Source organism: Chiloscyllium plagiosum, chromosome 1 (genome assembly GCF_004010195.1).
Source record: "Chiloscyllium plagiosum isolate BGI_BamShark_2017 chromosome 1, ASM401019v2, whole genome shotgun sequence".
NCBI lineage: Eukaryota > Metazoa > Chordata > Chondrichthyes > Orectolobiformes > Hemiscylliidae > Chiloscyllium > Chiloscyllium plagiosum.
In genome coordinates this window covers 73,030,895-73,045,747 of record NC_057710.1, presented here as the reverse complement: position 1 = coordinate 73,045,747, position 14,853 = coordinate 73,030,895, and the positions used below count along the sequence as shown (strand labels likewise).

Genomic DNA, 14,853 nt, shown 5'->3' with positions numbered 1-14,853 from the left:
TAAGAATGGAAAAAGCTTAACGACATACCAGATGCTCACCAAGCACTAACCCCATTCTCTTTACTGAAGTAAAAGCCATTGAATCAAGCTCTGCCTCTGATGTCCGACAATGGGCTCCTTATCTGTACACTCCTCTTAGTGATGCTAAATGCCTGTCAGGCTTATGACCCTTGAATAGATTATTAACAGCATGTAGAGCAATTAACTAAGTCCTCCTAAGTGCAGGGGGCACACGTTCATTGATGATGACCCTAAATATCCTTCATCAGGCTCTTCCTCCAACTCATTGCAAGAGAGTACAATGATTGCGGGGTCTGATTGGTTTGGAGGCTCTCGTCAGCCTCCTTGGTGGATCGTCACTTGCTGCTCCTCCATGTGGAGGCTGTGGGGTAGCTGCTGGAGGTTGTTGCTCCTCCTGCTCTTGCTGACTACATTGTTATTGCTGTCTTTTCTATGCTGACTTTGGAGTTGAATCAACGCCTCAAGCACGCCAGCCACTGAGATCTCCATGTCAGATCCAAGAGCAGATAATCTGTGGGAGGGGATGTCAGAAAGAGAACATCTTTACATTGAAGGAACCTTTCTGCCCTCAGGGGGCATCACAATAAAACGTTATATTGTGCCCTCACAAAAGCTGACATGAACACTACCCAAAGAGGTCATTGGCATGCTTCCATAAGAAGGATTTGAGATATGTTAACTTATCCAAATGTACATCACACCACCAAAATTTTAATACTACATTGTTGGAATAGGATTTTGCCAGGAATCCACCATGTTAACATGCCTGATGGAAAGTCACACTTCTACATCACAAACAATGCCTTTGCATACTTATATTTCAGTGTTTGATTGTGGTAGTTACAATGTTTTGCTTTCCAGTCATAGGTATGGAATATGTTTGTGAAATAGAAACCTCGGGTACCATTCTTTAGTGCCTTTGATTATGTTTGCTTAGGTGACATGACAAGGAATCAATTAATTCTCATAATCATGCGGTCAAGAGTGCTTGAGCCACAATTCATGATGCACATTCTTGGACAATGACCAACCTGCCAACAAAGTGCAAATTGAGGCCAGATGGATGGGATAACGGAATAAGCAGAGGCCTGATGACTGTAAAGATCCCCAGCACAACCTCAAGGTCTAAACTTTTATTCTAGCCCAGGAGTAAAAAAAAACTATTACTCTGCCCACTTTGCAGTGATTTTGGGTTGTTGTTCTGCAGTTGACTTTCATTCCAACATCCCAAGGTTTCAACTTTGTTTCATTGTGAGTGACCCTCAGGCTGCACATAATGCTCAGATTTCCTGCCATCTTATATATTCCCTTTTGTCTCTCACTGATGACCCTTATGACCTTTCAGTCTTCCCCTATTTTGATTGAGACCCTTTGCACACAATTTTATTCCGACTTTACACACACAACCCATGATTTTGGAAATTCCTAGTCTCCCCATGAAAAGGCCAGAGTTTCAGTGACCTGTTTGAATACTTCACTTCCAGAACTCCCAGTCCCCACCCATTCACATAAAGGTCCCATCTTTTTATTTTTAATTGCTATTGCCATTATTCCTTTCGCAACCCAGTACAATGAAGGCCATCCCAAACTGAGTTATCCACTTTCCCAGTTCATCATGATTGTCCCATAACCAATATTAACCAATATCACCTCCCGGCCTGACCTGGGAGGACAGCGTTGGCTGAGAATGGCTTAGCTCTGGAACAATGTCTCCACATCACCCAGACTGAGCAATCTGTAACTGATCTGCACTTGATCTGCAGAACAAACCATGGCCCAGTCCCTCAAATACAAGGACATTTATTCCCAGACTTTTGTAGAATGAAATACCTGACTTACTGTGACCAAGTCACTTTAGTGTAATAGGATGACTGACTGTGGTTTCCCCTTGATCCAACTAAGGATTACTCCCCTTTGACTTTCACACATGGCTAATTGCTTGAAGCACATGAAGTGTGTTTGCAGTGTAAACTGCTAGCACATGCTACAGCAGTACCGTTGACATAGCATAGTACTTCACAGTAACCTGTCTACCCCATTGCTTGTTCAGTATATTTCCCTGTGCCAAGCTGCCTGTCTCTCCATCCATGCTAAAAAGCAACGTAAGCCACATTAGGGGACAACCTGTAACTAAACACAAGACCTTATGTACTACAAAGCATTGCATCCCATACAGAGATTGGCAGTGTCGAGGTCTGTGCAGAAGTCAGTAAGTGTATGCTAAGAAAGACAAATGAAGCATGCTGACCTATATGAAGGCTGCCAGCATCCAAATAACTAAAAATGAGTGAACAATAAGGCCCACAAGATGTCTACTGTGTAAATCCATCAGATGATTGTGCACTGTTACATGCAAAGTAACCGGTCAGAAGCAGACAAGTCATGAGTGTCACTGTGCTCCAAAATCAAGTGTTATAGGGCTGTATTAGTGTCTGAGTTGGGTCACGAACCGGCTTAGTTTTATGGTGAATGACAAAACAAAGAACTGTGGATGCTGAAACAAAATCAGAAATTGTTAGAGAAACTCAGCAGGTTTGGCAGCATCTGTGGAGAAAGAAACAGAGTTAATGTTTTGGGTTGAGTGACCGTGATGAAGCTTGAAAGGCAGTGTGTGGTGTGTCATGATCAGCGTAAGGAAGAAGCTGAGTTTGTGGAAGTAGGGGCTGATGCTGACTTGCATAGGTAAAAAGTCAAGAAGGATAATGATCATGGAGGGTGCAGGGATGTTGTTACGAAGAAGCAGCAGATGATGGTTAGGACAAGCATGAAGCAAGTTGCAGCCAGTGGATTCCCTGACCTACCTGTTGACAACTGACACTAGTTCTCGGAAAGGAGAATTGGAAGTGATGTGTAAGTAAGATGAGCTGGGGCTTTAATGATATGTAAACTAAGGTGGTTGCTGCTCCACAGCAAGATTCCGAAATCTCAACTTAATGCTCAAGGTGAAAATCACAAGACATTTTCCCAATGCCCAGATTCTGACCTTTCATTTCCTCTGAATTTTTCCGACTTCCTCATCGTTGTTGAGGCTACCCAAAGGAGGGGAATATCCACCCAGTGTATCAATTGCTTTATAATAAAAGTAGAATTTACCAGAGTTTTAAAAATGTTGTATAAACCACCATACAAATAAAATCATTTTAGATCCGTTCAAACAGGGGCTTTGATTTATTTATGGATTGCATGCCACTGATTAAATTTTCATTCAACCTGTACTGTCTACATGGCTAAAAGTTCCAAACTAGGAAAAAGAGTAACTTTATGAAATTGCTGTTCTGTTTCAGATGCCTCACAAATGAAGAATATTTGTAGTGAGGTTTGGGATATAAAAGAAGCAATAGATGAAGAGGTCAGAGTCTTGATAGTTCATGTAAAATACCTTTCAAGGAGTGAGAGATTTTCTATGGAAGGACTGAAATTGGTGGTGAAGGTATATCTGTATGATAGCAGGGACTAAAGATGATGCTTATCTGGAATAAGTTTTGAATTACTGAGGTCAGAAAAGCATGGCTATTGGGCTATAGGTGTCATTATTATAGAGCCAATAAACAGAACTATGATAGACAGTTTGCTGATGCAGCAGAATTGGAGACTATGTTAAAGCAATGCTTATAATTGATCAAAGTAGGTGAATGAAAAGGGGACAAAGAAATATGAGGTAGGTCATGATCAGGTTAAGAAGGAACCTGTGCTTGGGCACGTGGTAGCAGCTGTGATCATTAGAAGGAAACATATATCAACAGTTGTGGTGAGGAGATGCAGCGGTGATGATTTTGAGGTAATAGCAGTGATCAGGGAGGAAGATGTATGCCAGTAACACATTTTTCTTTGAAACTGGGATTGAGAAGAACATTTCCACTTTTCCTAACTGTAGATCAGGTAAATATATTTTTAAAAATTACTTTTTTGTATTGAATTAAAATTTGCTTCTCCTAAGGCTTGTGCTCATCACCTTAGGGATACCTGATCTAACAACGGGGGCTTCAAAGTAGACATGAACTTATTGTTATGCAAAGGGATTAAAACGTTTACCAATACGTCTCCAAAAAAAAGTGCTTTCCATTAGCCATGTTGTAGGTTAAGGAGGCATTATTGAGGGATAATGCACACAGATTAAGCAGCAGACTAATACCATTCCACTGAACTAGACATTGAAAGGAGGTGGTTGACGTAGATAGCATACTTGCCCATGTCAAAGGAGGAGCACCTATAGTCTTATTTAAAAAATATGTAATTTATAATTAATTGAATGAGGTACCCAAGGCAAATCAGGTATTCACAACTAATTTTTTTTTCTTCATATAGAATATAGACAAAATCTCGGAGTCTGATAGCCTGGATTCAGAGGTGCAATCGGAAATGGAACCGTACGTTGTACGAAGACTTTCATTTCATGCTCTGCAGCTCCCACCTTTATCCTTCAGATTAGCAGAACAATATGATTGGGAAAAAAAGTCAGAAACTGAATACATACCAAGGCCAACAACGCTTCCCTTAAAGACTCTTCCTTTAATTGCTATCACCTCTGCAGACAACTTGAGGTAAGTAGAAAGTTGTTGACCTATAATGTTCAATTTGATGATGATTCACAATCCTTAAACTGTCTCATGCGTTCTTCCTAGAAATGTTCCTAATTCAGATATGTATACAACCAATATAGAAACAAAATTAAGTTCTCTTTGGGATAAAAGTTGTTCTAAAGTGGTGCCTCGGAAAAGGAAAATTGGAACTGAGTCAACTGTTGGTGATGGGATGTTGTAATGAGTATATGCAGCACACTGGGATTATTTATGATTGACCATGGACATTAGAGTATTATGTTTCATCTGTGACTAAGATCCATCGCATTTGGTTTCAGGTATCCATGTAAATCACTGCCATAAAATATTCTATTTGATCAAACAGTACGAAGCCTGCCAGTAGTAAAATAAATTCTCATGAGTTATTTTAAAAATAATTGTTTAAATATTGAACTCTACTTTGGGGGTACTTATTGAATGTCCATGTATGTGCCTGAAGGATACTCTCACATTTGTTTGCCAACAAGCTAGTTCACCTAATGCATCATATATGCAGAAGCGTGACTTGAAAGGGCACTTAAGTTCTTTGAACCCAATTTTTGTTCAGCAATAGAAGAAAAACAGACCTGAACATAGCAACAATACAATAATATTCATTTTAAATGAAAAGATTTGTGTGCTTTATGCTGATCTTGTTGATGGCTGTAATAAAATTGAGATTATTATATGGCTGAATTTCCAAATCATTTGTACATAAATAATGCAACTGAGACGTTAATTATGTGATGTAATACCATATGGGAAAATAGATTGAAAATGTCAATCTATTTAATGGAATTCCACTGACATGTTTGTAAGTTAAACAGTCAGTAATTTCACAGCAATTTAAGAGTTTGCATTTTGGTCAGAACTCAAAGTGATTATGAAGGGGTGGAGTTTATATGAAGATGGTAGCATTCAGTAGGTAGAATTAGTCTATTCCAAGATTAATTATTGTAATTGTTGAAGATCGTACAACACCAAATATTCTTAAAAATTCCAGGTAGGGTTTATTAATAGAGCAAGTTTAAGTTGGTGTACATGATAAGGTAAAAGTTATCTTGAAGGCTTACATATTAACCAAGAAATTAATCTTGAGTTCTTCAGTGCCAGGTAAACATTAGGTAGCACATCTACATTTAATAGGTTTCGTAAGTTTGATAGCATCTACTTTCTGGCTTGGAGTTGCCAGAGTTTGGGTGTGTAGGGAGAAAACAAGACCAGAGCTGGATACAATGAACAGTTTGGTAAAAACGAGGACTACAGATGCTGGAAACCCGAGTCTGGATTAGAGTGGTGCTGGAAAAGCACAGCAGGTCAGGCAGCATCCAAGAAGCAGGAAAATCGATGTTTCGGGCAAAAGCCCTTCATCAGGAATACAGGCAGAGTGCCTGAAGGGTGGAGAGATAAATGAGAGGGGGGTAGGGGTGGGGAGAAAGTAGCATAGATTACAATAGGTGAATGGGGGTGGGGTTGGAGGTGATAGGTCAGAGAGGAGGGTGGAGTGGATAGGTGGTAAGGAAGATAGGCAGGTAGGACAGGTCATGGGGGCGGTGCTGAGCTGGAAGCTTCAGGGCAGAGGAGATGACCTGGGAGATGACCTGTCCTACCTGCCTATCCACCTATCCACTCCACCCTCCTCGCTGACCTATCATCTTCATCTCCACCCCCATTCACCCATTGTACTCTTTGCTACCTTCACCCACCCTCCTCTCTGACCTATCACCTCCATCCCCACCCTCATTCACCTATTTTACACAATGCTACTTTCTCCCCACCACCATCCCTATCCCCCTCTCATTTATCTCCCCACTCTGCAGGCTCCTTGCCTCTATTCCTGATGAAGGGCTTTTGCCCGAAACGTCGATTTTCCTGCTCCTCCAATGCTTTTCCAGCACCACTCTAATCTAGACAATGAACAGATTGAGCCAGGATGGATATATTGGCATTGGAGACAATCCAGAGAAGATTCACTAGGCTTTATATGGGGTATGGAGAGACTGATTTATGGGCTGAGGTTAATACTTTGGCTCTGTACTCTTGGAATATAGAGGAATGAGAGATGACCTTGAAATACATGAGTTTCTTTTGCAGGACTTGACAGATGTGGAAAGGTTGTTTCCTCTTGTGTGGGTATCTAGGACCAGAGGGCATAATCTCAGAATAAGGGGTCACATATTTGAGACAGAAATGAGGAGGAATTTCTTCCTTGCAAGGGAGTGAATTTGTGGCCACCTTTACCAAAGAGGGATGTGGATATTGTGTTGTTAAGTATGTTCAAGGCTGAGATTGACAAATTCTTAGGGAGGGAATCAGTAATGGAATCAAAGGTTATGGGAAAATGCAGGAAAGTGAAGCTGAGAATGATCAGACCAGCCATGATCTCACTGAATAGCACAGCAGATTTAATGGGCTGAATGGCCTACTTCTGCTGCTGTGTCTTATGGTCTGATGACCTAATTAGTGAACACTACATCCCTGAGACTGATAATACAGCAATCATCCAACCTGATCTTCCAGCACTATAGAGCATGTTTGAAATGGAGAGAGATCTACCTCATTTCTGTTCAATGAAAAGGTGTTTTCAATGAATGTAATCAATAAAGGTAAAGTCGTCATCGTTCTGTTCTCTCATTAGAGACAAACAACTGGTAGTAGTTTGACCTAAGTGTCACCACACCCTAGATGAGATTGAGAAGGAGAGTTTTTCATTGTAACTTCATTTAGTGCAGGCATTGAAACCTCTCTGTTCGTGTCACTTTACTCCACAAACCAGCCATCCAAGCTAGCCACCCAAAAGTTGGATATGTAGCAATGACATTCAGTTATCTTGAAATATATAGCTTTAATTCTATGCCACCTTTTCACAATATTGTGAGTAATTTGTACTTTAAAACTTTAAAACTGATCAAGTTTCAAAAGAAATCTTCACTCGAAACATTTTCCACTTAATAGTTAATGTGTCAAACCAAATGCAATCAGAAATATTTAATGCTGCCTTGATTAGCTGCAGTAAAATCTTAAGTAGTATTAGCCCAAGAATATTGTTCAAGATTTTATAATTAAGAATGGCTTTCTGTCGTCCCTGTGCTACTGACCTCATGGAGATGTTCCCTATGCAATGAAGCCAGGAAAGATTGAATAATGTGAATTGAATTATTAACATTATGCTTTAGGGATCAGACTAGTGCCTCTTTTCCAAATTGACTCCATGCTTTATGGATGAATCTTGGCTAAAAGCTATAACAAAAATGTGTAGTATGAATAAAGGTCTGCAATTTTTCCAGACCCATTTTGCTTTGAGACAAATTCTAACCTCTTTGTGTCTGAGTGACGAGAACTGGAGTGGGTATTCAAGACTTTATCTAACTTAAACACTGGACTCTTCAATAATGCCTTCCTCTGATTTGAACTTTATTTTTGTTGTACAGTTCAGAATTTTATATGTGTTTATTGATTCCATTAATATTAAATATACTGTAGACACAATCCACTAAAACCAGAGGCATCTTTCAATCTTACACTTAGCCAATTTAATGCAATTAATGGAATGTACTCTTTCAATGTGAAATGTTTTAAAACTGTCTAAATTAAATTTAATCTGCCTGTATTCCATTTGAACAACTTAAAATTCTTCATTTCCTCCTTAATTCATTTGCCCTACTCATATTGAATTACTAGTAAATATGATCCATTTGAATTTTTTCATCAAAAAGCAGTGGATGCAGAATCTTTAACTATTTTTACGGTAGAGGTAGTTAAATTCTTAATTGTCAAAAGGATGAAAGAATGTAGAGTTGAGGATAAAATCAGATCTTCTTAAAAGATGGAGCAGACTAGAAAGACCGAATCCTTTTATATTTTGATATGTCTGTGTTAAGCTGCTGAATACTAGTAAATGAAATTAATAACAGCAAGAATAACGACACTCAATGTGATTGCCTTCTGGTTGACTATTATCACAAGACTGGGTGGCACGGTGGCTCAGTGGTTAGCACTGCTACCTCATAGCACCAGATCCCTGGGTTCAATTCCAGCATCAGGCGACTGTCTGTGTGGAATTTGCACATTGTGTCTGTATGGATTTCCTCCCACAATCCAAAGATGTGTCGGTCAGGTGAATTGGCCATGCTAAATTGCCCATAGTGTATTAATCAGGGGTAAATATAGGGGAATGGGTCTGGGTGGGTTACTCTTTAGAGGGTTGGTGTGGTCTTGTTGGGTCAACGGGCCTGTTTCCATACTGTAGGGAATCTAATCTGGAGATCCAGTTAATATTGCAAGGAGCTGAAAATGTGTTGCTGGAAAAGCGCAGCAGGTCAGGCAGCATCCAAGGAGCAGGACAATCGACGTTTCGGGCATGAGCCCTTCTTCAGGAATCCTGAAGAAGGGCTCAGGCCCGAAACGTCGATTCTCCTGCTCCTTGGATGCTGCCTGACCTGCTGCACTTTTCTAGCAACACATTTTCAGCTCTGAATTCCAGCATCTGCAGTCCTCACTTTCTCCTAATATTGCAAGGACCCAGGTTTGAGTCGTGCATGGTAGAATTTAAATTCAACAAAAATCTGGAATTAATGATAATCATGCAAACTATTGTTGATTGTCTGGTTAAAAAAAAAACTATCCAGTTCACTACTACCCATTAGAGAAGGAAACTTCTGTCCTCACCTGGTCTGGCCTTTTATGTAACACCATGTCCACAGCAAAGTGATTGACCTTTAACCACTCTATGGGCAATACACGCAGCCTTAGTCAATCACCCCCAAATCCTGTGAAAGAATTTTTAAAAACTGCATCCTGGTATCTCCTTTCAGTGTTTCTCTCAGAATTGCAACATTTGAGGTGAACATTTGACCCTTCTCGTTCATTTCATTGTAACTCCACTAGGATTGAAGTGAAAGAGATTCAAATTAGATTATGTTCCAGTCCTCTTGATAGTTTTCAATCTATCTGAAATGTGACCATCAATGTGAAAGGGGGTATGGTCAGAGGTGGGACTCCCAGGACAGGAGTCATCAATTTGTCGCCATCCATTCATGATGGCACAGTGACTGAGTGGTGAGTACTGCTGCCTCACAGCACCAGGCACCTGGGCTCAATTCCAGTCTTTGGTGACTGCCTGTGTGGAGTTTGCACATTCTGGGTGCAGCAGTTTCCTCCTATAGTCCAAAGATGTGCAAGTTAGATAGAATGGTCATGGTGAAATTATCTGCTGTGTTCAGAGATGCATAGGTTACGTGGATTAGCCATGGGAAACGAGGAGTTACAGGGATGGGGAGAAGGGGCAGAGTTTGGGTGTGGGTGGGATGCTCTTTGGAGGGTCAGTGCAGATTTGATGGGCCTAAAGGCCTCTTCCCTCATTGTAGGGATTTTATGATCCTGTTCTTTGAAGCAAGTTTCACTGGGGCCGGGAAGAACCATATATCCTGGACACCTGAGGAAAGAGAATTAATGCAGAGACATTTTGGTCAATTTGCAAAATATCTTTAGCATCAAGGAGCTGTCCCTCCGGTCATGTAGGCCAGACCCAGGCAAGTACCCTCAGCACCCGGCTGTTTGTATTTTAGAAATATTCCTAGAATCCTCAATGTTTAAGCTGGTTGGACACATCAAATATTTAGGTCACATAACAGCCTCAACTCTCTCTGCTCTTTCTGCTGTCCCAAAGAATGGCATTACTGCCTTTCATGTAAAAGTTTCTGGAAGTCTTTTTGGAAATCTAATTCATAACAACAGTTTGAATAATGAACAATAAGATCATGCTACTCTAAAGGAATCATTTGCTAAGTTATTTTAATATATCACTGAGCAAATAGGCTAAACACACATTATCTAACATCGGTTAGCTTTTTAAGTGGCAGGTTAGTCATTGTATTGATTACTGAAACTGTGTTTTGAAGGTATTGCAGCAAGTCAATTGTGAAAATAAATGGTTGTGTTTTGTTTGCTATCTGTGCGTATGTTTCTATCTACTAAAGAATTTAAAGCAACCATGTTTCCTGAATTAAACAGTAAGGTGATTTCAGTTAGACAGAATCTTCCAGTTCCGGAGGTGACCAGCAAAATGGTGGGCAGGTCAACTTCATTGTGTAAGAGTCAAAGGCTGGGATTTTCTGCTCCAGGATAAAATGAGAAAAATCATGAGAAGGTGAAATCAATTTAAAAATAATCAAATTTTTGCTGTGGAAATGAACTTTAGCAATTAAGTTCTCCCACCCCAAAAGGTGGGCCAGACTTCCCGGCTGCAGCTGCTGCAAAGGTTATCTGCTTGCATTTACACTCTATAAAAGTGCAAGTTGTTGGAATTCAATCAGGACTACCCAATTAACTGGCACAATCATAATTCATCATTTCCGATACCTGACCACAGATATCAGACATGTACCTGGCAACCTTCACATCGTTTAGGCTTCACAGGCCAGTTACTGCTTTATTCTCATAGAAATAGCTGGGTGACACAGTGGCACAGTGGTTAGCACTGCTGCCCCAGAGACCCAGGTTCAAATCCTGCCTTGGGCAACTGTCTGTGTGGAATTTGCACATTCTCCATGTGTTTGCTCGGGTTTCCTCCCACAGTTGCTGTAACCTGTATTTATCTTTAACTGTTTCCAGTTTTCTGCTGGTCATTTACTCAGGTTGAATGAGACAGCGTGAAATTTTGTTATTCTGTTTGATGCAGGGCAGAGGTTCAAACTCCAAAACCTACTCTGTTTGGTTTTGCTCCCACAACATTCCTGACTAGTCCTAACCAGAGCAGTATCTCCTCTGTAGTCCTTACCTGCTTTTTTGATCAGCCTGCAAGAATGCTGTCTACTAACTCTCACAACATAACTCTGTACCACATTTTTTAGGTTTTTTTCTCCTCCTGCTGTACAGTGCCTCAGGACAAACTTAAATATATTAGCATAATTTTAAGAACTTTAGTCTGCGAGCAAATATTTATTCAAATTGAATAGCGTAATCCGCTGGGAGACTATCCTTTGAGAGACACCAGTTTAGATAATCTCATTGCTTCTTTTCTTGGAAGCCTTGACGTGTAGATTAAAACTGAAAATTATTTAAAATAAAAAAATCAAACACCTTTGATGCAATTTCTTATATGCCTGGCTGTGTGCAGTTGTATAGACAAAAGGGCTGAATCTTCTTGATGTAGAAGATGGGTCTGTGACCCTTTGGCCAGAACATCAAGCTTTCTGGGTCAATCTTTTAGAAGGTGATCAATGAGCAGGCTGCCTGGGTCTCTTTCATCCAGTTAGTGATGGTATTGGATTAAGGAGGGGGAGATCCAATTGATGCATCAACAACCTAAATAAATGGCTATAGTATTAATGTTTTTGCAGAGGCCCATGCCTCAAAAATGGGCAGAGTGAACTGATTAAGGGTGAAAGCTGAGGGAGCCAGCACTATCTGCAACAGCGATCTCCAGGAGATGCTCATCGCAATGGTAAGCCTCTGACTGTGGATCCCTTCAGATTTGATCCTTTATGGTTAGACTGCATCATTTTCCTGCTGCTTCAACCAGTTGCCTCCTCTGCATAGCCAAAGTTCACTCCCGGCTTGGACCTCGTGCAACCCTTCCAAAATTGCATCGCTATTGAAAAATTACTGTTAATTAACAAACTTAATTAGCTTCCAATTACAGGACAGGTTCTTGTCACACCCAGAAATTGCCAACAGCAAAAGTGAATGGAACTGGAAACATGTTGCAGAATTTTCACAATTGGTTCAGTTTCATTCCATATTGTACTTCTATTACCAAAACAACCTTCACCATATCCCGAAACCTTACTTTAATGATTGTGGACATTTTGGAATTAGTGAGTTTTGAGAAGATTTGTAGCTCAGGTTGAGGTTGTGGATGTAGGTTTGTTCACTGAACTGGAAGGTTCATTTTCAAACGTTGCATCATCATATTAGGTAACATCTTCAGTGAGCCTCCAAATGAAGCACTGGTTGTGTAGCCCACTTTCTATTTATATGTTTGTGTTTCCTAGGATTGTAGATGTCATTTCCTGTGGTTATGTCATTTCCTGTTCTTTCCTTGGCATCATGGTAGCCCCCAAACACACCAGCGTAGTAAAACAGCAGCTAATGAACTTGAAAGACCCGATACAGACACCAAGCAAAACTAAAGTCATTTACAAAATACCTTGCAAGAACCGTAACAAACACTACATTGGACAAACAGGCAGAAAACTAGCCACCAGGATACATGAACATCAACTGGCCATCATGACCCACTCTCACTAGTATCCTTACATATGGATGAAGAAGGACACGACTTTGACTGAGACAACACATCCATCCTAGGACAAGCGCAGCAGGTCAGGCAGCCTCCAAGGAGCAGGAGAATCAACGTTTCGGCCATGAGCCCTTCTTCCTCAAGAAGGGCTCATGCCCAAAACGTCGATTCTCCTGCTCCTTGGATGCTGCCTGACTTGCTGCGCTTTTCCAGCAACACATTTTCAGCTCTGATCTCCAGCATCTGCAGTCCTCACTTTCTCCCATCCTAGGACAAGCCAAACAGAGATGTGCACAAGAATTCCTAGAAGCATAGCATTCCAACCGAAACTCTATCAACACACACATTGACTTTATGTCACCACAGGAAATGACATTGCCAACTCTAGGAAATTCGAACATAAAAATAGAAAGAGCGCTACACATCCAATGCTTCATTTGGAGGCTCACTGAAGATGTTACCTAGTATGGTGATGAAACGTCTTAAAACGAACCTTCCAGCTCTGCAAGCAAGCCTACATCCAGAACAGTTTGGAATTTTAGGCTCAATACAACTTTTCTTCTAAAGTATGATATTTTGCTATTGTTTCACAAGGCTATCACTAAGAATTATGGACTTGCCCCACTTACCATAAAACCATAAGATATAGGAACAGAATTAGGCCATTCAGTCTGTTGAGTCTGCTCTGCCATTCGATCATGGCTGATGTGTTTCAAAAAGTGATTCTCTTGCCTTCTCCCCATAACCCTTCATTCCCTTACTAATCAAGAATCTATCTATCTCTGTCTTAAATGTGTTCATTAACTTTGGCTCCATAGCCTTTTGTGGGAATAAGATACGCAGAATCACCACTGAGTGACTGACAAAATTCCTTCCCATTTCAAATCTAAAGGGTCATGCCTTCACTCTGATGCTGTGCCCTCAGGTCCTGGTCTCTCCTACTCATGGAACACCTTCTCCACATCCATTTATCCAGACCTCTCACTAATCTGTAAGTTTCAATCAGATTTCTTCTCATCCTTCAAATCTCCACTGAGTCTTCAACCATTCCTCATTGACAAGCTCTTCATCTCCAGGATCATTCTTGTAAACCTCCTCTGGATTCCCTCCAATAACAACACATCCTTCTGTAGGACCCAAAACTGCTCACAATATTCCAAATAAGGTCTGAGTCAGAGCCTTCGACAACCTCAGCAGTACATCTCTGCTCTTGCATTTTAGCACTCTTGAAATGAATGCAAACATTGCATTTGCTTTCCTAACTGCCAACTGAACCCGCGTGTTAACCTTAAGAGAATCCTGATCTAAGATTCCTAAGTACCTTTGCACTTCAGATTTCCGAAGGCTTTCCCATTTAGAAAATAATCTACACCTCTATCCTTCCTATTAAAGTGCATAAACTCACACTTTCCCACATTGTCTTCCATCTGCCGCTTCTTTGCCCACTCTCCAAGTCTGTCCAAGACTTTTTACAGCCTCCCCCATCCTCAACACTGCTTGTCTCTCCATCTAGCTTTGTGCCATCTGCAACCTTAGCAACAATGTCCAGATCATTCATGTATAACGTAAATAGTTGTGGTTCCAACGCTGACCCCTGCGGAACTTCACTCATTACCAAGTATCATCCTGAAAAAGACTCCTTTATACCTGCTCTGTTTTATACAATTTAGCCAATCCTCTATTTATGCCAATACCTTATCCTAACATAGTGGGCTCTTGTTTGACAGCCACCTATATAGTATTGTGTCAAAAGCCTTCTGGAAATCCAAATAAATCCCATCCATTGGCTCTCCTTTGTCCCAGTGCTCATAGAGTCATAGAGATGTACAGCATGAAAACAGACCCTTCGGTCCAACTCGTCCATGCTGACAGATATCTCAACCCAATCTAGTCCCATCTGCTAGCACCTGGCCCATATCCCTCCAAACCCTTCCTATTCATATACCCATCCAAATGCCTCTTAAATGTTGGAATTGTACCAGCCTCCACCACTTCCTCTTGCAGCTCATTCCATACACGTACCACCCTCTG

The 14,853-nt window shown here is 40.8% G+C and overlaps 1 protein-coding gene across 3 annotated transcripts in view; it reads left to right on the top strand.

Annotated features, from left to right (window-relative positions):
* Positions 1–14,853, top strand: part of pde4d (phosphodiesterase 4D, cAMP-specific) — a 1,194,146-nt gene that overhangs the window by 119,423 nt on the left and 1,059,870 nt on the right. For all 3 annotated transcript variants that reach the window (XM_043689211.1, XM_043689292.1, XM_043689222.1), the window contains exon 2: positions 4,327–4,562. In XM_043689211.1, the coding sequence (XP_043545146.1) occupies positions 4,327–4,562 (236 nt within the window). The remainder of the gene's footprint in view (positions 1–4,326; positions 4,563–14,853) is intronic.